General features: G+C 43.4%; 2 protein-coding genes across 3 annotated transcripts in view; one reads left to right on the top strand and one right to left on the bottom strand.

Moving 5' to 3' along the window:
* FAM120A (family with sequence similarity 120A) overlaps positions 1 to 18718 on the bottom strand; it is a 115362-nt gene extending 96644 nt beyond the window's left edge. For both annotated transcript variants that reach the window (XM_025358792.1, XM_025358793.1), the window contains exon 1: positions 18029 to 18718. In XM_025358792.1, the coding sequence (XP_025214577.1) occupies positions 18029 to 18502 (474 nt within the window). In that variant the 5' untranslated portion in view covers positions 18503 to 18718. The remainder of the gene's footprint in view (positions 1 to 18028) is intronic.
* Positions 18719 to 18813: 95 nt separating this feature from the next.
* On the top strand, positions 18814 to 23622 carry FAM120AOS (family with sequence similarity 120A opposite strand). Its single transcript, XM_025358794.1, has 3 exons — positions 18814 to 19336; positions 19825 to 19945; positions 22409 to 23622. Exons 1-3 carry the CDS (start codon positions 19320 to 19322, stop codon positions 22493 to 22495), a joined length of 225 nt encoding a protein of 74 aa, XP_025214579.1. The 5' UTR covers positions 18814 to 19319; the 3' UTR covers positions 22496 to 23622.
* The last annotated feature ends 260 nt before the right edge of the window (positions 23623 to 23882 follow it).

The raw sequence follows: 23882 nt of genomic DNA, 5'->3' as shown, positions 1-23882 counted from the left end.
TTTTTAGTAGAGACGGGGTTTCACCATGTTAGCCAGGATGGTCTCGATCTCCTGACCTCGTGATCCACCCGCCTCGGCCTCCCAAAGTGCTGGGATTACAGGGTTGAGCCACCGCGCCCGGCCAACACAACTAAATTTCTAGCAGATTTTTTGTTTCTACAATGGATAAGGTAATTTAGAGAACATTAATTTAAACTAAATTAGGTGATTCCAGTAACAATGGAGTATTAACTCTCCACAGGGCCTTAGAGGAGAAAAATGTGTGCCATTCTTAACCTTAAGTTTTTAAAACTACTGTCCAATGTGTGGCTACACTGAGAGAAAATTTATATTAAATTAAATTCAAAATTAAGTTCAAGTACTGAGTGGTCACAGGACACCAGAAGCTAACATACTAATTGGACAGCACAGACAGAACAGTCTCATTACCTCAGATAATTCTACTGGACATCACTGTAGAGTTCACCTCACTTCTCACCAACTTTCATAATAAAAGCAGTTGCCACATTTTGTTGGAAAGTTAGCTATAACGAAATCTCACTGAGAGGCAAAGCAAACCTTTTCAAGATGCGTACGTAAAAGAAGAAATCACTTTCTGAATTCTTGGTAAATATTTCAATAAAAACATTTTACTTCATAAGCAAAAAACACAACAACATCCAATCAGTCAAATAACATTCTATTCTTTAGAATAGGAAACTGCTGTTTTATCCCTCAATCTAAAAACACTGTACACCAGCTAAAACAGAATAGATTTTTTAAAAATCTAAAATTAGGCCTGCTTCATCCTCTCACTTCTAGAAATGGTAATTTCTAATCCAAGTTCTTTACCTCAAATCCTTTTATTATGTACAACTTTACATTTACAGTGATTTTTAAACTACTTTAAAATCATTAGAAATTACTGGCTTTTTTCCAGACATCTTTAATAGTTAAGTCTATACACTCTGTTAAGAGACATGAAAATGAAAGGAGACAGTAAGTGACCACTCCCTTCTTGGCTCACCCTCCCTCACTCCTCCAAGGAGATCTAGAAAAGGCAGCTTGTTCCTTAGATTCACACATGTTGGGAAGGAAGCTGGGCAGAACTAAAACAGAGGCTAAAAGGAGGTGAGAGCCCAGCCCCGCCCACCTCCATCAGCAGGGAGTTCAGAGACAGCCAGCACTCATCTAGTTTCACAGGGTGGGGAACAACGCCTGGGTGAGAAGGGGCTGCTGGCCCATAGTGGAAGCAAAGGCATCTCACAAGAAGTGGCTTTCTAACCAAGACCTGAAAGGAGGGGCTGGCCCTGGGCAGGACCTTCAAGGAGAGTATCCATGGAGCATGGGCGGGGGACGTACAAAGGTCAGGAAGTGAGCCTGGCCTGTTGCCTGGAGAGAGGGACCCACTGTGCTCCCACCCTGGGATCAAGAGGAAAAGTGGGGGATGATGAAGTCTGAGAGTAGCAGGGATCAGGTCTAATCTGGCAGCTTTCAAGTAATGCGGTCAGTGTTGTAAAACAGCAGGCAATATATTTCAAGAGCTGTAAAACGTTCATACTCTTTAACCCGGTAACCTCACTCCAGGAAATAGAGCCTAAGAAACCAATTCACTAAATAAACAACATTAGAAGCATAAAAAGGATCATGGTAGACTCCTAAGGGAAAAAAATAAATTACGGAGATAGACACAGTCACTACACTGTACTGTGGAGAAACAGAAAAAGCTTCAGGTAAAGTATTAAACAAAAGCATTTCAGAATACAATATCGTGTATACACAACTATATAAAACTTCGTTTGTGGTAAAAGGCTGCAAAGAAAAAGGCAAAGCCCAACATAGTTGTAATCAGGGTGGTTGAATTATGCTTTAAAAATTCCTTTTTAAAAGAAAAAAAACCTAAGAAAAAGCTGAGGAAGTACTATTATAAACCATACCTACACTCTGGTCATCTCTCTGTTACAGCACTCCAGACAAACTACTGTTCTTTTACATGTATGTCTCTCCAAGAGGACAAGGGGCACAGCTTACGCATCTTTGTATCAAGGGTCTAGCTTGGTGCTGGCAGCCAGCAAGCACCAAAAAAAATTAAAAACTGCCCCAGTTTTGGTGTTGCATTTGATGGTTCCCCAAAGAGTCCTTAAATTAGCAAAGAAAACTAGTAAGATACAGTCTATTCAGTACAGGCCAATATCCAGTAGAACCTTATAAAACAAAGGTGGTAGCCGGGCGCAGTGGCTCACGCCTATAATCCCAGCACTTTGGGAGGCCGAGGTGGGTGGATCACCTGAGGTCAGGAGTTCGAGACTAGCCTGGCCAAGATGGTGAAACCCCGACTCTACTAAAAATACAAAAAAATTAGCCAGGTGTGGTGGCTGGCGCCTATAATCCCAGCTACTCAGGAGGCTGAGGCAGGAGAATCTCATGAACCTGAGAGGTGGAGGTTGCAATGAGTCAAGATCACATCACTGCACTCCAGCCTGGGCAACAAGAGTGAAACTCCGTCTCAAAAAAAAAGAAACAAAAAACCAAAAAAACAAAGGTGGCATGTGGGGCTTTTCACAATTACCTCCTTCCTCCACCCATAACAGAATCACCTATTTGCTCAGAACACTTGATTTTAGATTGGCATTAAAAAGCAAAGTGATTGAACTATTAATAATTCAGTACGACTCTAATTTGCAAATGATTAACAATACCATAATCCTTCCCAAAACCAGACAGAGCATTAAACAAACATCTAACTGCTAGAATTTGTGTCCTAAAACAAAAAATAAAGGACCACACCCATGAACACAGCTTCACACCTGCAGCAAAGGTAGGACCTCTCCCAAGCTGGCCTCAGCCCATCTTTCCTTTCTCAAGTCTCCTGAGTAAAGAGGGTGGGGGCGTGGGAGGGGGGCGTAAATCAGAGTCCATGCTCCAGCTCTGCCCCAGATACCCAACCTGCCAGGACAACCTCCCCAAAAACCAATGTAAAATCTCACAGATCTCTATACTCCTTCAACTTCTAAAATTCTAGAACTCTTCCCTCTCGTTAAAATTAATTGTGCTTTCATCTGAGGAAGTGCAACCTGGCATTAAAAACCACAAGAGCAACAGAGAGGATGTCCTTTTCCATGGGTGAATAATGGAAGTATGGAAGTGTAGTTCCGCAGTTACTTAATGGGGGAAATGGGGGGGGGGGGGGGGGGGGGGGGGGCGGCGGTGGTGACAGCAGATCTGGCAAAGAAAATCAGAAAAAACTCTGAATGAAAGAGTTAAAAGTCAATTGCCTAGGGGTGGTAGGAACAAGATGACTCTGCATTTGTCAAAACTCATTCAATTGTACAACACACAGAATAAACTTTAATGTATGCAAATGAAAAAACAAATCAACCAGGGTGTCAGGGGATGCCAGGGTAGAATGCAGACTGACAAATGTATACAACTGTATTACAAGATGTATGAAATAGCCTCACTGAAACTGCTTGAGTACCTGGGAAACAGTGTACTCCACTTGTGTAAGCATGCCTCCCAGAATCTGCATCAACAATTCTGAAATGACTTTGCAGGAACACTAGGGTTAAAGCAAATGCTATATGAGCCAGGTCCTCACTGTCAGAGAAACTACAAATAATCTGCAAAAGGAGAAGGCTAGAATGAACCTCATGGTGCTGGATTAGCCATGAGACATCAGTGAGAACTGGTATTCAGGCGAAAATGCACACATAGGTGGGTACAGAAACAATGGAAGATCTGGTGTCCACATAGATCTCCTCACAGGGGCCCCCAAGCAGCAGGAGCACCTGAAGCTGTCAGCTACAAGGGCCCAGACACAGAGACACCCCAGCAGCAGGACCACACCAGCGCCCAGACCAAGGTTTCCAGGCACCTTCTCCATGACAAAGAACCAGGGCTTCTCTTTGGAGACAGCTGACACTGGAGCAGGAAAACACAAGGTGCACCGAAAGCATCTTGTAGGTCCAGAAAGCAAGGAAGTACTCCCAAAACAAAAGGATGGCATGTGTCACACGGGCCAACCCAAGAGAGCTCCCACAGCCAGAGCCAGGACAATGTGAGCAAGGATAAGGCAGAGCTGGATATAACCCCAAGTGAATTGATTATGACCCTAGAAAGAGGACAGGAGCCCATAATGATAAAAATAAATGATTAAATAAATGAAGGGAGAAGAGACACATTTTCCCTACAGAAAAATTCAAATAATACCACATAGTTTTCTCCCCAACAGGTAGAGTTTCACCCTCTCCCCTTTGAATGTGGGCTGGACTTAATTACTGCTTCCAAAGGATGAGGATGTTACAAATGAGCAAAAGGAAAACTGGTCACTACAGAGCAAACACCTGCAGACAGCTCCTTACCCAAGCAACCAAGGTTGGCATTGTCCAGTGCTAAGCCAAGTCAATGCCATGTGCCATGTGGGTGCTGAGAAGTGCCCTACACCTCTGGGCTAGTCTTCTCCCAAACACACAGCCATAATTTAATACAGAGAAAGCATCAGACAAACCCAAATTGGAGACATTCTATAAAACACCTGATTAGTACTCCTCAAAAGTGTCAAGATCACCAAAGACAAACAGAAGCTGTCCCAGAAGACAGGGGATGGAGGACACCAGAGGTCCTGACCAGAGTCCCGGAACAGAAGAGGACACTGGTGGGAAACAGATGGAATCCAAATGAAGTCCATAATGAAGTTCACAGTAGTCTACCAAGGCTAGTTTCTTGGTTTAGATCACTGTGCCAGCTAGCAGGAAGTGAACATTCCCTGGAAGCTGAGTGAAGGATATTGGGGAAGTCTCTACTACCTTTGCAAATTTTCTATAAAATTATTCCAAATAAGTTCATTTTTCTAAAAAAAAAAAAGTCAATATTCTAGAAGACAAGACATCAGCTGAAAGACTATTTCAAACCACTTCATTAGGTGAACAAAGTATAACTGATACGGGAAAAATAAATCCTGGCCTAAATGCAAGTTTCAAAAAGCCTATTATATAAAAACAGAAAACTTCCTACAGATAGTCCAGTTGAAAGAAACAGGAAAATCTACAGAGTTTGGAATTTGGTTACCAATTAATTTATGAGTGAATAAATGCAGTCAAACTACTAAGAATATTCGTAAGAGGCCCAATATACAATTCCTTAAGATTTAAATCATGGAAAGTCTGGTTAAAAATCTGGTCAAGGATACGAGCAGGGGTAAAAAGATGATACAATGCAACGTTCGGGTGGGAATGGAAAAAAGATTGTGGGTTGCATCAAAATAACTTACGAGGCAGTTATTTAATTAAGAATAAACATTAAGTACCAGGCTGAAGCTTTGGGGATTCAGGGTCTGACAGACTTGAGCTCCCATGCTGTTCATCTGGTCTTCTGAAGCGCCTTCCTGTTTTCCCTTCTCCTGTACTAAGCTACTCTCTCACTCTTACGTATCTGCTTCTTCTCTTCCCTGGCCTTCCAACACCTGGCTTGGACTGGGCATAATATAATGAAATGTGTACTTCCAGTTCTTAATGTTAATTTCAGAAGTGAGTTAAAACTATTAAACACAATGTTGAGATTATTTCATTTTGAACCCCCTCGAAGAACAAAATGACGTAAAAAATTAAGCCCTGAAAACACTTACTTACAGGTAGCCCTTGAAAGGGGGTAAAGTCACTCACCAGAGGTAAATCAGACTTCGAACTATGAGCTGCCTCCTTACTGAAAGTCCCAGGCTAGTAGCCACTGAAAGTATCTGCCATTTCAAAAGCACCAGGCCTTGATTAATTTTTGTCAGGGCTACCATTTCCACTCTATCAAAATGCAAGCTTTGAGATCAAGGAAGTGAAACTCTCAAATTCCTTCTGTAAACAACCCCAAGGAGCATTCTGCTTCTCATCGCTTGTGAAGTGATGAGGGGGCCAGTGTCCAAAAGAACACTCTAACCTGGGGCAGCCGGCATGGGAAGCACAACACTTCCCAGCTTCTTCCTCCCTGTCTACTCCTCCCCAAGAAATGCGGTAGGTGTCATTAGTGTTAAGAAGTTTAAGAAGTGGCAAAAGGGCCCATTTCTGGTCTCAAGAAAGTACTCTGTACTTCATTTAAGATGATAATTTTATGCCACTCTAAATTTACCAAATATTCCTAGGTAAATCTTTTTATCTCATTAGATTTACATTTCATCATTAAAAAGGCAGATATATCAAAACTCAGGACTTTTACAAAGAATAATGACTAAAAAACTCCCAAGCTTACTTGGCAAGTATAATTGTTTATTAATTCTGAAACACAGCTACGGGACGACCCCATAAGAAAAAAAACTTAACACTGTTACTTACTCCTAGTCTCCAGTGAAGAAACACTTCTACAATGAGGTTTGTGTCTCTGGCACCAGCTGGGTGAACTCCACTGCCTACTTTAACACTTTCTGTACTTCCATTTCTTCATCTGTAAGTATAATAGTATTCCTCTATCTCATAGGGTAGCTGCGATGATTAAACATACTACATGTAAACAGCTCAGAAGCATTCACAAATAATAAGCACTTGACAAATGTCAGTTCCTATGTACTTTTAAGGAAGCTGCGTAAAAAAGGTTTCTTTATGCTTTTCACACAGGACCTGAAACACTATGGGTTCTCATACATAGATTTTCTGATACTAGGAAAACACCGTTAACCTGGTTTTTCTTCAGAATAATTTTACACCCGTTCAGGCAGCGACATGACACATCCTCCAGCCCGCTATCTGATTCAGAAGATATAAAACAACCTGATCATAAGAGCGTATAGGTCCACCTAAATTATTTTGTTTTAAAAAACAACTACCACAAAGGCAGTTTGGGGCCTCTTCCCAATGGGCAGTCCATAGCTCTGAGGTGGGGAAAACTAACGCTGAAGCTTCTGCTCCCTACTCTAGTCCAACTAAAGAATGAGAACATTAAAAAAAGTCAACTCCAATTTGGTGGCAGAGTTTTGTTGCTGTTTGCAGGGCAATTTAAATGTTATGACACGTAGCAGCAATGCCTCTAAAAAGAACTCTCTTCAGGTAAGGCGAAATCATAGCTGAATAAGCTTATCTTACACATCTCGTTTAGAATAAATGAGAATTGGGTACGGCGATCTTAAAAACAAGGAAAACATTTCTTAAAATAAGGGAGTGGGACATGAAAAGATGCTCAGCTTCACTCATTATTACAGAAATATAAATCAAAACCACAATGAGACATGTATACTTCACACCCATTAGGATGGCTACTATTTACAAAAAAAGAAAATAAGTGTCAACAAGAATATGTGGAGAAAAATATATCCCTTGTGCATTGCTGGTGGGAATATAAAACGGTGTGGCCTCTTGGGAAACAGTATGGTGATTCCTCAAAAAACTTAATACAGAACTACCCTATGATACAGCAATTACACTTCTAGGTTGAAAGAATGGGTCCGAAGAGATGTCAGTACACTCGTGTTCACAGCAGCACCATTCACAATGACAGAAAGGATGAAACCCAAGTGTCTATCCACTGATGAATGGATAAACCAAATGTGGTCTACCCAATACAACAGAATGTTACTGAGCCTTCAGTAGGAAATTCTGACACGTTACAACACGTATTAACCTTGAAGACATTGTGTTAAATGCAATAAACCAGACACAAAATTACAAACACTGCACGATCTCATTATACGATGTTCATAGGGTACACAACTTCAGAGACAGAGGGTAGAATGGTGGTTACCAGGAGCTGGGGCACGGAAGGACTGGGGAGTTACAGTTTAGTGGGTACATAGTTTCAGTTTGGGATGAGGAAAAAGTTCTGGGGATGGATGGTGGTGGTGGTGGTGGTTAAACAACAATGTGAATATACTTAATGCCAATCTCAGTACTTTGGGAGGCCGAGGGTGGTAGGTCACTTGAGGTCAGGAGTTCAAGACCAGCCTGGCCAAGATGGTGACACCCTGTCTCTACTAAATATACAAAAATTAGCCGAGTGTGGTGGCAGGCGCACACTGTAATCCCAGCTACTCAGGAGGCTGAGGCAGGAGAATCGCTTGCATTCGGGAGGCAGAGGTTGCAGTGGGCTGAGATCACACCACCACGCTCCAGCCTTGGTGACAGAGTGAGACTCCATCTCAAAAAAAAATATATATATATATACACACACATATACACTTAATGCCACTGAACTATACATTTAAAAATGGTTAAGTTGGTAAATTTTATGTTACGCGTATTTTACCACAATTTTAATTAACAATAATAATAAACAGAAGGGTATCTCCCTGTCTTCTCAGAAGGCCTAGGTGCTTGGCTCCAAAATTAACTTCCTACTTATAAAAAGGGAGAGTTTTCCTTTTCCTTTGACTAACGACAAATAGCATGTATGTAATAGTTTGTATCTGCCAGGCTGTATCAAAGGGTGATACTTCTTTTTTGCTTTTGCAATCTCTTTTGCACACACTGCTTGTGATGTGATCACAGTCTGGTTCAATGGTTATTCAATAACACAGGTTAGGTGTCCTTTACTGAAACACTTAAGACCAGAAGTGTTTTGGATTTCAGGCTTTTTCAGGTTTTGGAATATTTGTTATTATGCTTACCAGTTCAACATTCTAAATTCAAAAATCAAAAATCAAAAATGCTCCAGTGAGCATTTCCTTTGTGCATCATGCTGGTGCTCAAAAAGTTTTGGATTTTGGAGCATTTCAGATTTGGGATGCTCGAATTGTAAAACTGTTTGATTTTTCCCTCTAAAAATATTAACAATAATAATAACAATAAAGGAGTGGATGTCATGAAAGAAATGCAAATTAAACTTTACAAACTTTAAAAATAAAAAAATAACATGATAAAAGGAGGAGACACCCACATAATTTGTATTCATAATCTATTTAGCCTACTCTAGTAATCTAATGACTCAGCTAAATCCTAGTAACATCATTCTTATTAAAATATCATTCCAAAATATAAAACATAAAATTTCAATTTTCATAATTTAGGAAAAAGAACCTCAGGTTGATACTATTTATTTCAAGATAGTAACACTTGCAAACTCTTCATAGGTCCAGGAAATTAAAACATCTCATCCATGGAGCCCAGTGACCCCCTCCAACAGTCTGGGCTGGCTTGTTACTACTGTTCATAAATATGCTCCAGCTCAGAGGATGAACGATGCACTTCAGACCTGTCAAGTCAACCCTCCAGCAATAAACCCTCTAGTATACTTCCCTGCACTAACCAGTAAAACACCAACATGGTAAATTCATCCTTTCAAGAAAGTTAATTGATTCTAGAGACAACTGAGAAAGGCCAAATGACTAGAGCACAAAAGTACTGTTTCTAAATCACGGATCCTAAACTCTATAATGCAGACTGATCATCACCTCTGCAAATATTGCAGTGGGTCAAGCTCAACTCTACACTTTTCCCTAAGATGCCTAGAAACAATGTGTGACAAAGCCAGGTATAACAAGAGGAAAGGTGGCTAAATGCAGCCCATTTCCCTAAGCGGTCACCCCTTTTATGCCCTCAACACATCTCCTAAGTTAAGAAGCATAAAAGGCTTATTCAAAGATAAAAGCTCTGCACCAGGTGGCCAAGCTGACACCAGTGATTTTGGAATTAACTCTATGGGGACTTTAAAACTTCTGCTTCCTACCATCTTTCTGTCATCACACTTCCTTGCCTGTAACTGGTGATTCATATCCATTTATCAAATATTTTCTGAGCATGTACTACACACCAAGTGCCGTTCCAAGAGCTGGATAACAGGCAAGGTCTTCATCAGATTTACTTCTAGAGAAAACATAAAAATAAGCAAAAATGGGGACAGGCGCAGTGGCTCACGTCTTTAATCCCAGCACTTTGGGAGGCCAAGGCAGGTGGATCACAAGGTCAGGAGTTTGAGACCAGCCTGGTCAACATAGTGAAACCCCATCTCTACTAAAAATAGAAAAATTAGCTGGGCATGGCGTGTAATCCCAGCTACTTAGGAGGCTGAGGCAGAAGAATTGCTTGAACCCAGGAGGTAGAGGTTGCAGTCAGTCAAGATCGTGTCACTGCACTCCAGGTTGGGCAACAGAGTGAGACTTTGAATTTTTTTTAAAAAAAAAAAGCAAAAATGAAATAAATGGTGAACTATATGGAGACATTTAGAGAATTTAAGAATATTTTTATCTGAACTGTGATTCATTTAAATGCCTGGTTTGTTTAGAAAATTGTGCCTATAAATCTACTGGAAAGTAGACTAATTTTTCAAATCCTAAAATCTCTCTTCTGCATATTACGCGATATTTGACATTTATTCCTACAGTGTAGTGCTTATTAAGGTTGCAATGTGTAATATGTGTTAATTAGTTTCTTCCTATTCATATAAATTTCAGAAAACTAAAATGAAGAACAATGTCGATCTAAATATGTTAGACATAGGAGGAAGTATACTTGTGTATATTTTGATTCAGAAAATTAAGTTGTGGTTTTGATTACTTTCTTCCTGGTATACTTGGACATCTCTATTGCAAACATTTATATGACTTTACAAAGGCATAAAGCTTAGAATTTTTTGATTTGCTCATACCAAAATTTCCTTACCTTGGCACTACTGGTATTTTGGGCCAGATTATTCTTTGCTATGGGGGCTGTTCTGTGCACTGTAGAATGTTTGGCAGCATCCTTGGCCTCCACCCAATAGATGCCTTCAGTTAACATCCTCCCCCAGCTGTGACAACCAAAAATGCCTCCAGGCACTGCCAAATGTCCCCTGCCAAATGTCTCAACTGTTAACCCTACTTGAGAGCCACTCACAGGTCTTCACTGAGTAAACATATTGTTCTACAGTATCAAAGAAAGTTCCAAACAAGAAAAAAAGGATTTAAATGAACCTCTTCAACCCAGAGGCTATAGGTTCCCTGAAGGTTTCCTTCCTTTCCTATTCTGTTCACTCCTCCAGGCCTGGGCATTAACAGGCACTCAAGCGTTTGCTGAAAGGAGAATTAATCACCATTGGGAACCAGTCAGAAAAGAGTGTATGAGAAATTTAAGATTAAAAAAAAAAACAAATCTTAAGTAATGGCCATTGATCCAGATTTTGAAATAATTTGTCTGGCTATATAATGGAACGCAGCAAATAATTCTGATTAGAGTTGAGTGCCTATGGTAAGCATAAGGGGGTGCAAGAGGAGTAAACACACAGTCCCTGGCCTCAAGGAGACTACGGGTGGCTGGGGAAGGTAAATATGCAGCTATGCAGGTGGGTGCAATACAACAGACTACAGAATGTCCACTGCAAACACACTATGCTGTGTGCGTATTCCCGGCCCACTTTTTCAAATATCAAGAGATTCCATGAAGAAGGCTGGCATTTGACATGGGCTTTGAAGTATAAGTAAAATTTTGATGAGCAAAAGTAGGACACAGTACAGTAGTTAAACAAGAGGGAATGACATACGCAGAAGCTGGATATTTCTTGGGGACATAGTGAGCAGTTGGGTTGGGAACATTTAAAAAAGTACATAGAGGGATTGTGAAACATGAAGTAAGGTCAAATGAGTTCAGGTCGCAGGAGGGTCTACAAGTCTGAACAAGGAATTTGGACTTAATGGTTTTGCTCAAGTCCCAACAGGAGAGTGACCTCCCTGAAGATGTGGCCGTCTACCCTGCCAAAGCTGTGCTAGATTAGTTCCACTGGGGAGCGGGCGTAGGTGCAGAGGCCATTCTGACTGCTACCTACAGGAATACAAAAGTGCAACAACAAGGAATTGACCTATAGTATATGCCTTGCATTCGATATTTCATTCTATTTTATTCTCTGTCATTTTTAAATAATGGCAAACATCCAATAATTCGGTTTCACAACCCACTAAAGGGTTTGCAAAGCATTTCTTAGAGCTTTTGGGTAAATATGGTGAATCCAAATGTTGGGGGTACCGGAAAAAAGGAAGAGTATAACAGTTAAGTAAGAGACTGCTGAGCCAGAATTGGCCTGGTGTGTCATTATTCTAGGGACTGGGAGGATGGGATGCTGGAATAGCAAGCATGACTCTATGGTGGTAGAAGGTGTAACTCTGAAGTGTGTGATCATGAAGCTCAAGCTCGTTATACTAAAAAGGAAGCCAACAGAATGGGAAAAGAGAAATGGCAGAAGGCAAGCAGGGACAGACGGTGGGAGTGGCAAGGGGCGACGGGGACACAGCGTTCAGAAGTGTTAAAGGTGGGGTCACTTTTCTCACTAATTATATAGTCCAAGCTCTGGAGTATCTAAAGTGCAATTAGAAATTCACTCCAGTTGCAGAATCAGGATGCCAGATTAGAGATGTGAATAGTCAGTGTCTGTGTTGATGGGACACAGTATAAACAATATATAAGTATGTAAAACCAGGTGCTGAAGTCTTTGAGGACAGCGAGGCTGTGCCTTGGAAATGGTGAGATGTTGAATAAACTTGTGGTTAGCACTCACCTCAAAAGATGTAACACTGAGAAGTACATAATAAAGAATATACCATGGAAGTGGCCAAGAGGATTGTGGCTTTTAAGGAAACATCATATTGCAGTAACCCCAGGAAATGGAAGCATTTTGATCACTGAAAAAGGTTCAAGGAGGCAGACAGGAAGAGACAGAGTGGTTTTTGATAGGTTTAATTTTAAAGTTAAAAAAAAAAGAAGGAAGAGATTTAGATGACCATGATAATTGTTGATAAAGATCAGTGCTCAAATAAATTGTTGGCACAAGAGCTGAAGCTAACTTAGAACCAAGTTTTCCTTCACTTGGCATTTTTAAAATGGAATAATTTTAAATAAAATCTGGGTTTCTGGCTTTCTTGCAAAGTCTGAAGGTCTGGCAATGTTGACTCTACGGCCCTACGTGGCTTTTAAAATGTGCATACCTTTGGCTCTACTGTATGTATATACCATGTGTACACCATCTGTCGGGGCTGGATAAATTATGGAATACTATTTAGGGACTGAAAAGATTTAGAGCTCTAAGTATAGACATGGAAAGACTTCTTACAAATAAAAAAGCAAACTGCTGAATAACGTATAGCGTGATCACATTAATGTGAAAAAATAGAACTATATTATAATAATATGTATTATATAACTTATGACATAAAATATATGGCCTACACAGTCACTGTGGAAAACGTATGGCAATTCCTTAAAAAGAAAAACAGAGAATTACCATATGACCCAGCAATTCTACTTCTGAGCATATACCCAAAAGAACCGAAAGCAGGAACTCGAACAGCTCTCTGTATACCATGCTCATAAAAGCATTATTCAGTCTCCACAATAGTGAAAAAGTGGAAGCAACCCAAGCACCCACCAGTGGATGAATGGATAAACAAAATGTGGTACACATACACAGTGGAGTATTATTCAGCCTTAAAAGTTAAGGAAATTCTGACACAATCTACAACATGAATGAATCTTGAAGACATTATGCTATGTGAATTAAACTAGTGACAAAAGTAGTACAATAAGAGAAATATACACAATGACTAGTTTGAGGTACAATATGGTCAGTTTTTAATCTTAAAAATCTTCCAGTCAATTAAAGGTCCTTAAAAATAAGATATACCGTCAGCGTTCAGGATCTACTGATGGACATTTTTCTTCTGAATAGAAACTTTTCTTCTGAGTAGAAGCTTGGCTATTCCTATCCTAACTAGAAAACATAGTAGAAGCGGTTAGCTATCATAATTGACCTGAGGGTGAATTGTAGGTAGGCACACCCACAAAGTATTCTTACACAAAGAAGCTGAACTTTGACTTTAGCACTCCACTTCCGTCTTGAGGTTACTAATGACTTGTCCCCAGATGTCACTTAATCACTAGATCCTGTTTTTTCGCATGTAAAATGGGGTAACAAAGCACTCTGAGGATTAAATGAGATGGCATATGTGAGAAAGGACCTAGCAAGGACCTGGTCTGATACCATTCTCTCCCCCATCAAGTATACATGAAGAGAAATCATCTCTAAATACAAACATGTAATTATGCTAACCACGAAAATTCTAAACCATAGTCTAACCTCACATTCTTCCACTGACTTAAAGCATGAACGCCATTTTATGTAAGAGCATTATTTAACAAAACTCCAATGGAAGCAAATTCAGAAGATCTGAAGGACTTCATTATAAACCCTTACACTGATACCACAAGTCATATAACAGAAACATTTATGAAAGCTCCAGTGACCAAGATTTTAAAATAAACATAAGTCATTTACTGAAGTTTCAAAGGTTATAATGACCCAAAGCACACAAGAGGAAACTGTCCAAGTAACTAGCTAAAACCAAGTTCAAATTAGGCTATTTCAGGACCTATCCAAAACTAGTCAATACACAGGCCAACGTATTATTATTATTTTCATTGTTCTGGCTCTCCTTCCACGTAGACCAACTTCTAATGGTTAAAGAAATACAATTACTACTACTGAACAAAAAATACAATTATTACTCTGTAAACGAAATAAACTCTAAGTCAAAAAAGATTTCTCCTGGCCGGGCGCAGTGGCTCACACCTGTAATCCCAGCACTTTGGGAGGCCGAGGCGGGTGGATCACGAGGTCAGGAGCTCAAGACCAGCCTGGCTAAGATGGTGAAACCCCGTCTCTATCAAAAACACAAAAATTAGCCGGGCATGATGGCAGGCACGCCTGTAATCCCCGTTACTAGGTAGGCTGAGTCAGGAGAATCGCTTGAACCCAGGAGGTGGAGGTTGCAGTGAGCCAAGATCACGCCACTGCACTCCAGCCTGGGCAACACAGTGAGACTCCATCTCAAAAAAAAAAAAAAAAAGATTTCTCTAAGCAAGGGTAACAAGAAATTATGCCCCTCCGCCAATTTACGAAACATGAGAAAGCACCAGTAAGATGCTTAAAGTTTTCACAAATGTCTCATTTACCCAATATTATATATACTGAAGTGTTCATGTCAATTCCTTTGCCAGTGGTTTTTACTTAATTTTAAAAAAATTACCATACGATAAAATTAACACGTTTACTTTGGATGAATCATTTTGATTTTAATGTATGGTAGCATCACCACCATCAGAATACAGAACAGTTCCATCACTCCACAAAGCTCTCTCCTGCTGTCCCCTTAATGTGTACATCCTTCCTCTCCTCTACTCTCAGCACCACTGAATTGGTCCCCATCACTATAGTTTTATAATCATCCCTTTTGAACCTGGCTTCTTTCACTCAGTATAAAACCTTAATTAAAGATTCTTCCAAGTTGTTACCTACACCTTCCTTACTATTGCTAAGCAGCATTCTATAGTATGGCTATACAGTAGTTTAACCATTCACTTATTAAAAGATATTTTGTTTCCACGTTTTGGCTATTATGATTTAAGCTGCTATGGACATTTGAGTACGAGTTTCTGCGCAAACAAAAGTCTTCATTAGGAAAATACCCAGGAGTGGAATTGCTGGATGGTATGATAAATGTATGCTTAACTTTATAAGAAACTGTCACTGTTTTCTGGGGTGGCGGTGCCATTCTGCATTCCCACAAGCAATGTGTAAGGATCCAGTTGCTCAGCATTCTTGCTAGCACTTGGTATTGCTCAAATTTTTTTCTCTTTTAGCCATTCTAATAGGCCTGTAGTGATACCTCATCATGGTTTTAAACCTTTTAACAATTTTATGGGTATATTTTATTAAATGGTATACGCTGTTTCGATCCCTTAAACAGAGAATGCTGAATATTAATTTTTATGACTCAAAATCATCCTTATAGAATACACATTGTACTACCCTCAGGGACTACTGAAGTACATAGGGTTGTTTTCCTTTTCTTAAAATAGCCCCAGAATTATGTTTGCTTTTTATAGCTTTTTAAATCTTCACTCTTGTTGTCACTTCTTGCTATTAATGGTGCTCCTGCCTCTGGCAGACTCTCCTCTTCACCCTCTTCTCAAGCTGAGTTTAGAAAATAGATAACCAAGCTTGTTAGAATTACATCTAAAAAGAGACCAGTCCGTGAGTGAGAGAGCTTAAAAGGATTTTTCAGGGAGGAAAGTAAAGGCACCCCCCAACGCCCGCCAACCCCCACAACATTGTACCCAAACTTCCTGACATCTTGCTTGGTTGCTGAGAAATTTCAAGTAGCTAAATCTCTCAGGCACTTTTCAAAAAAGTAAGGTTGCCAGCTAAGAGACCACCAAGTAATCGAGTCATTACAATATTCATTTTGTGCAATTTACACTATAATATGATCCTACCTCAATAATTAAAAGCTTAGCAAAAGCAAAATATAGACAAAATTATCCCGTGTCCAGAAACCTAAGTGAAAAAGACGATCTTAAATGGAGCTTAAATCTAGTTTCCAAACACTTACACATTGGTCTGAATTCTGAGCACCTACTAGGTGTGCGAGGCATTCAAAGGGGTGCAAAGATAAAGAAACTGTAGAATTAAAAAGAACTCAACAGTTCTTTAAAGATACAGTGACCATATGCATACACACTGATTCTAATCCTAAGTAATATTCACAGTGTTCCCTTGAAACTCGCCTGACTAGTTAAGTAGATAGCTGTGCGGTTACCAAAGGCAAGTAAGTGCAGCCCATCCTGTCTTTTAAGTAGTCTTTTCCATCTCTGAACAAGACCAAACTTTGAACACTTTTACGCTCTATTAGGAAGACGGATCGCTTCAGACAAATGGCAGCACCTTACTTCCCTGAGCGCCCCAGGCTCCGATTCAGAAATTACTAGGCAGGCACTTCCTCTCACCCGAACTTCCCTGAGGAATGGCAGCTGTGTGTCTGCCAGGCGCAGGGGCCAATCGGGACTCTGCCGGCCGCCTCCACCCACGACTTAAACACCATCTCACCAATTGCAACCGGATCGTGGGTGGGACTTCCGCTATCATTTTAGGCTTAACTACCACCATCTCGTCGCGGGCACCGGGGGCAACCGCGAAGACAGAATTTCACAAACTTTCAGCTCCAGCAGTTTCAAGGAAATGTCAAAGAATGACAAGATGGAAGGCAGAGTGGCGAGAGCTAAGACACCAAAAAGGCCCCCAAAATTTGTTTTCAAGAAAACCAATGAAAAAAGCAAGCAATCAGAACGTGAAGTCCAGGATCATGTCTGTGCTTATCTCCACAGTCACTGCTGGGTCCTGAAGTTCTCCTCTGGCCCAGTGCCAGCTGCGGAACCCTCTGCCAAAGGGCCAGAGGAGGCCGGTGATGTAGAGCTCTGATTACCCACCCGTCAGGGCGCCGCTGAAGGTCACTGAATACTTACTGTGCACCCGAAAAATAAATCCTGCGAGTTCACGCCCCGCGTAGCTCGCCCCCTGACTTTGAAGGACTCCTTTCGCATGGGATCTACAAAACCGAACTGCCTTAAAGACCTCTTTCACACCGACGTGAAGTCACAGAACTGACAAATCCCATCCTGTCAAAGTGCACGGTTCTTTGAAATCTAACACAAAAAGTCATAGAAAGATTCTCTAAACACCCTGTACTAAGAGGAACACGGACAGGGCACTGCGTTCTGAAGTAGAGGCCAGGGCACTGGCCCTTAGACACGTCTCTCTGTCACCGGGCTAACAGCATTGGCAAGGGCGGCGGCGGCGGCAGTGATATCTGCAGCCCCCGAGGGCCCTGGCGAAACCCCCTCTATTACTCTGTATCCTGCTTGCTTCCAAGATGAACCTGTTGCTGGGAAAGAACAGGCTAAATTAGAAAAGGGAGTCATATTTTGTCAAAGTTGAAGGTGAGTGATAGCCTGCCCGCCTCCATAGGACGGGAAAAACTAAGGATATTCGGGATGATGACACTGCCGCCTCCGAATTCTGGTCCGGTGCTCTCTCCCAGCCCTCAGGTGTCCCCACGCGGCCGTGGACCCCGAACAGGGACAGCTGGAGGCGGGCTTGGGCAGCGCGCGGCCTGCACCCGCGGCCATCCATCTTGCGGCCCGGCCCGGCTATCCCGAGCCAGGGCAGGGGGAGCTCGCTGCCCCCTGCGCCGCCACGGCCGGGCGACATTCTGTGCCCTGGGAAGGGGCATAGGGGTGCGGCGCGGCCCCGGTCCCCGGCCCGCCCGGATCCCCGGCCTCACCTTGACGTGGAAGCGGATGAGCGCCAGGCGGATGCAGTGGGCCATGCAGACGGGCGGCAGGAACCAGACCTTGGGCGGCGGGGTGCCCTTGTTCTGGACATGGCTGACGATCTGCTGTGCCGTCTGGCGCTCGTTGCCCTGCCGCTTGACCCACTCGTGCAGCCGGGCCTTCTCGAGCGCGCCGTTGAAGAAGACGAAGAGCTCGATGTTGCCGCCGAAGCAGGCCTTGGCCAGCGCCGCCAGGTAGCCAAGCATGTGGTTCCACTGGCCGCCGCTGACCCAGTCGGTGTAGAAGCCACCGTAGAGGCGGTGCAGGCAGTTGTCGGCGTCCACCAGCAGGCGCAGCGGGGTCTGCGGGGGCCGCTGCCGCCCGCCGCCCACCAGGCTGCCCCGGGCCAGCTTCTGCAGCTCCACCGGCACCACGGCGCTCGGGCAGTGCTTCTCGATGTAGTCCTGGAAGCCCTGCACGCCCATGGCGGCGGCGGGGGCGCGGGCGCGGGTGCGGGCGGGGGGCGGCGGGGCCGGGGGCGGTGGGGCCGTGGCGCGCGGGCGGGCGGGCGGGGGCGGCGGCCTCTAGGGGGGACTGGGGCGGGTCGGGGGCGCGCTCATGGCCGCCGCGGCCGCCATGTGCTGCCGCCTCCCAGGGCCATGTCTGGGGAGGGACCTGCCGCCGCCGCCGCTGCCGCCGCTGCGAGGCCGAGGCCGAGGCCGAGGCTGAGGGCCGGGGCGGGGCGGGCGGGCGGCGCTGACGTAGCGGACCCGCCCGGCGCGGACGCCGCCCAGGCCCGCGCAGGCCCGCCGGCGAGCAGGCGGAAGAGGCGGCGCCGGCGGGACGCGGTTCGGGGCTCCCGGAGGCGGCTGCGGCGGAGGCGGAGGCCGGGAGTCGGGCCGGGGCGGGATCCAGGGGGCGCCTGAGCCGGAGCAGGCCGCGCCTGGAGGCCACAGGCCGCTCGCCCGCCTCAGGCCCGTCGGCCGCCGCTCCCCTCCTGGCGGCCTGTTCCCCGCAGGACCAGAGAGGCCGCCGCCGCCCGGCGGTACTCCGGCGAGGGGAAGCCGCGAAGCAGGTCCTGGGGAAGAGCTCGCCTGCTCCTGAGGGAAGCGGTGATAAGATGGAGCTTTGAGGGTGAGCCGGAGGCCGAATCACTCTGCTCGTCGGGACGCAGCCTTTCTAACGCCACGGTGGGCTCGCACCGCTCTGGGCCTGCTGCCCACACTGACTGCGGGGTCCGGGGGAGCGGGATGCTGGCCGGCCGCGCCGGGCTTCTTGGAAAGAGCAGGAAGGAGCGCGAGAATGCAGTTCCGCGGCAGGTGCTCATCCCAGCAGCTTCGGGCTCTCGGTTGTAGTGGTTTTTACACCTATGACAAATGACATGGCCAAACGCACCATAATGTCTGAAGGTACAGGTAGTCCTAAGCGCCTGCTCGTCACGGAAGAGACTGTCTTGAGAGCACAGGTCTGTTGCAGCGTGGAAAGCCTGCGTTCCCACTGCGGAATGGCCAGGCTGAAACGTGCGCCTTTGCAGTGGCTCGCCCTGCCCTTCTTAGGGAGAGGGATTTAAATCTTGTTGGTTTAGTAGCATCTTCTGGAAGGAGGTCGTTTACGTAAATTCTGTTCCTAAGCTCTGTCGTAATTGCTTCTAAAATGAAGTTGATACTGTATGTATATTAGGCTTGCATAAAACATTTTCAAAAAGAGATTAATGCCTTTCAGAATATAAATTTAGAAACCCAGCACTCAAAGTTTTAAAGTGCCGCTTTTACTTACTTTCACCTCTCCATCTGTTCTTTTTCTGGAGAAACCTCTGTAGAGGAGCAGGATGCAACCGACAGGCTGTGGCCGGACAGCCGCTACCCAGCACATGGAGCCTGCACGCGCACGATTTGGTCAAAGAAGCCCCCATACTCCCGGTGAAAAAGGCAAGTTTGATTTTTCTGCTTTCTTTTCTGATAGCCACGTCAGATACAAGCCAGTATCATATATACATAAATTAAATGCTGCTGGTATTTTAAGAAGTTATATTTAAAAACAGACTGACAAGTTATGCCACTCACTTATGCATCAAATTAGTCACAAAGCCAGGATGACATGTTATCTAGAAATAACACAGGCCAGGTGCGGTGGCTCACGCCTGTAATCCCAGCACTTTGGGAGGCCGAGGCGGGTGGATCATTTGAGGTCAGTAGTTCGAGACCAGCCTGGTCAACATGGTGAAACCCCGTCTCTACTAAAAATGCAAAAATTAGCCGGGCCTGGTGGTGTGCGTCTGTAATCTCAGCTACTCGGGAGACTGAGGCAAGAGAATTGCTTGAACCCGAGAGGCAGAGGTTGCAGTCAGCACAGATGGCGCCACTGCACTCTCTAGCCTGGGCATCAGAGCTAGATTCCATCTCAAAAATAAATAAATAAAGAAAAGAAATAATACAGTTAGCCATTAAATAATAAGGCAAAATCCAGAAATATCCAAATTTCCTTCTATAACCCAAGGCAGGTTCACAAGGTGAGGAGCAGTAGTTTTTAATCACTTGTATTTTCATTCGTAGCATTGCATTCCATGTATTTACCCTTTCTTTAAATACTCTTGCTTTTAATTTTTAAAAATGCATTAGTACGGCCGGGCGTGGTAGCTCACGCCTGTAATCCCAGCACATTGGGAGGCTGAGGTGGGCAGATCACAAGGTCAAGAGATCGAGACCATCCTAGCCAACATGGTGAAACCCCACCTCTACTAAAAACACAAAAATCAGCTGAGCGTGGTGGCGCACACCTGTAGTCCCAGCTACTCGGGAGGCTGAGGCAGGAGAATCACTTGAACCCGGGAAACGGAGGTTGTAGTGATCACGCCACTGCACTCCAGCCTGGCAACAGAGCGAGAGTCCATCTCAAAAAAAAAAAAAAAATGCTAGTGCCAGTATCTGAAATTCTGGAAATAAATTTATTTTCACCTTATTACATTGTAGAGTTCTAAGGTTCTGGAGTCAGGCCCCCAGCATCTGTCTTATGATAAGTCTGTGCCGTTGCAAAAATATTTACCCTGTTTGAACCTTGGATTTTATCATCTGTAAAATCAACATATTAATAGTACTTAACCTCCCAGGTTGTTTTAAGGATTAAATCAGATAATCTGTGTGCCTACCACACAACAAATGCTCAATAAATGTTGACTTTTGTAGTTATTTCCAGAAACTGTATTTGTCTAGACTTATACTGGAGAACATAGACCAGTTATTGTACTTTTGGAAAGTTTAAAATTCATTATTGTATCATAACACATAAAACTCAATTCTTAGTTGCCCTATTTAGCTGTGTGTTCTTTTTTTAAAAAAAAAAAAAAACAAAAAAAACCACTTTTTTTGTTGAGTAACTATTGATGGCAGGCAAAATATTTAGCTGACAAACACTTATATACTCTGCATTCTCAGCTCAAATTCGGGGGTTGTTTGAAGTTAAATTGCTTAAATGTTGAGGTAAAAATAAACATCTGTGTTTAAAATTTAATAAAAAGTTATGTCTTCTTGGGGGTCACAATATGACAATAATTGGGGACTTTTTCTTTTTTTATTTTATATTTATTTTATTTATTTTTTGCCCCCCAAAATGGGGTCTTGCCCTGTTGCCCAGGCTGGAGTACAGTGGTGTGATCTCAGCTCACTGCAACCTCCCTCTCCCAGGTTCAAGTGATCTCCTGCCTCAGCCTGTAGAGTAGCTGGGATTACAGGTGCACATCGTCACACCTGGCTAAGTTTTGTATTTTTAGTAGAGAGGGGGTTTTCACTATGTGGGCCAGGCCAGTCTTGAGCTCCTGACCTCAAGTGATCCACTTGCCTCTGCCTCCCAAAGTGCTGGGATTACAGGCGTGAGCTACCGCGCCCGGTCTAATATCTTTAATTAATATTTTACTTAGGGGAGGTGTCTAACCACCAGCAATAACAGATGAGTTTCCAGTTTTTCGAATAAGGTAATAAGAGACCTTGATCCTGCCCATGTAATCGTTAGCATATGTTGGGAGACCAGCAGGCTGGAGCTAAGCAGGGAGTCTGTGAAGAGAGCAAATTAATCCACACTTGGGATTCTAACCTATAACGTTTACCTAGCACCAGCCCTGTTAATTAATTATCAATTTTAATTACGCAGAAGAACACACACATCTGTAGGCCTGCTTCATAAATGGTAGATCAGTAACTGACCACACTGCAGCAGTGTGTCAGCAGTTGCGAAGTGTTTTGATCTTCAGGCTCTGCTCTCTCTCTAGTAGTGTGAGTTAGCAGTAGCAGAGTATAGGAGAGCTCCACGGAGATCCATATTCGGACTCTGGAGACCATGACAAAATACATTTCATATTCCAAACTAATATGTAAACTGCCTGTTTTTTTTCTTTTCAGATTTCCAGAAGCTGTTCTGTCAATGACAAAGTCTCGAGGAAAACCACAAAACCACCAACACTAAGATCATTCTTGAGTCCACTTTGAAAAACTAGGGTCAAATTCTACAGAGGCATTCAAGGGAACAGGATACCACCCTAATGCCCACTGTGTGAAGGAAAATGCTCTATTCACTATTCCTCAGCTTCTGCTTCTGGTTTCAGAGTTCTCTCTATATTGGAGGGTGTTTTAAAGCTAGAGTGGTCTTTATCCACTTCTATTAACACATCTGAATGTGAAGGTCAAGAGGAGAAGGTGACATGTCCTAAGTCAGAGTAGAGTGAATAAGAAAGTAAGACAAACAGCGACTGAGTCCCTGGTGTATACTGGGCATTGGCAAGCTACTGGGGATATGGAGATGAAGAAAATGTAATCCCTTCTTCAAGGAGCCCAATCTACCAAGGTAGACAGACATATAGACAAATAGATTATATACTTGCATAGAAAAAAGAAAGAGGAGAAGGGGATCAGTGTGATCTGTGTAACTAAGTACCCTGTACAACCCTCTTGGCCACAGATCATATTGCCCTTTATAGCGGGGATGGTAATCCCATCTCCGAATTCCACATGTACTTTGCAGGCAGACCACACCCATGTGTGGGTCCTGACTCTACCATTTATAAACAGCATCACTTTCACCAATTGTCAGCCCTCCAAGCTAGGGTCATTGTCAATAGGGATACTGCCTCCCAAGCATCAGAACACCAAAGGAGACCGTGTGGGTAAAAGCAACCAACACTGCCCTGGCGGTTCATAGGTGCTTAGAGTTTCCAGCTTTCACTTTCAGTCTAATGCAGCACTGCCTGCTTTTTGTTTTTTTGTTGCTTCGTTTGTTTTTTTCTTACCGTGTTCACCACACTTGTGTCCAGATAGCTTTGGGCTGGTGCAAAAGTATCTCTGTGGAAGAGAGAAGGAAGAGTTGTTCTCATGGAGGGCCTTCAGATGAGTGCTGTAGACTCTAGGCAACTTTCAAAGAGGCTTCTCAAGCAGGGTGGGCAGTGGGAGCTGCTATGGAATCAATGGACAAACATTGACAGGGACTGCTTTGAAAGACAGTACTCAGTTGAGTATACTCTGTTAAGGGCTAAAACTGTATAGTCAGCCCTTAAACACTGCCTGATGGAATCTTCAGGATCATATTTTGAAGTAAACTATATTTTACAATGTGATATAAATCAAATGAGTTTTTTTTTAATTAGGAATTTCCATAAGTACAAAGCCATTTTAAGGTGTACATTTTAGAGACTAGCTATTATTAAGCGGTCTGTGCATTTGTGTAAACCATAAAGATGTTTCCAGAGGAAGCAAGTCTCATACCAGAATATGAAAACGCCCCAGCCCCAGGCTTGAGTAGCCTAGATCACATGAAGCTGACTTCCTCTGAGGAGTCTAGGACCTCAGATATAGGTGGGAGCACACAGTCACCCTTCTGGAA

Source organism: Theropithecus gelada, chromosome 15 (genome assembly GCF_003255815.1).
Source record: "Theropithecus gelada isolate Dixy chromosome 15, Tgel_1.0, whole genome shotgun sequence".
Lineage (NCBI taxonomy): Eukaryota > Metazoa > Chordata > Mammalia > Primates > Cercopithecidae > Theropithecus > Theropithecus gelada.
The sequence above is the reverse complement of the archived record's forward strand: the minus strand, read 5'-3'. Positions and strand labels throughout refer to the sequence as shown.

Excerpts from the sequence above, each read along its gene's own strand:
- FAM120AOS (XM_025358794.1), top strand. Across the intron at positions 19,946-22,408 it reads CCATACTCCCGGTGAAAAAG|ATTTCCAGAAGCTGTTCTGT; the intron begins GCAAGTTTGATT and ends TTTTCTTTTCAG.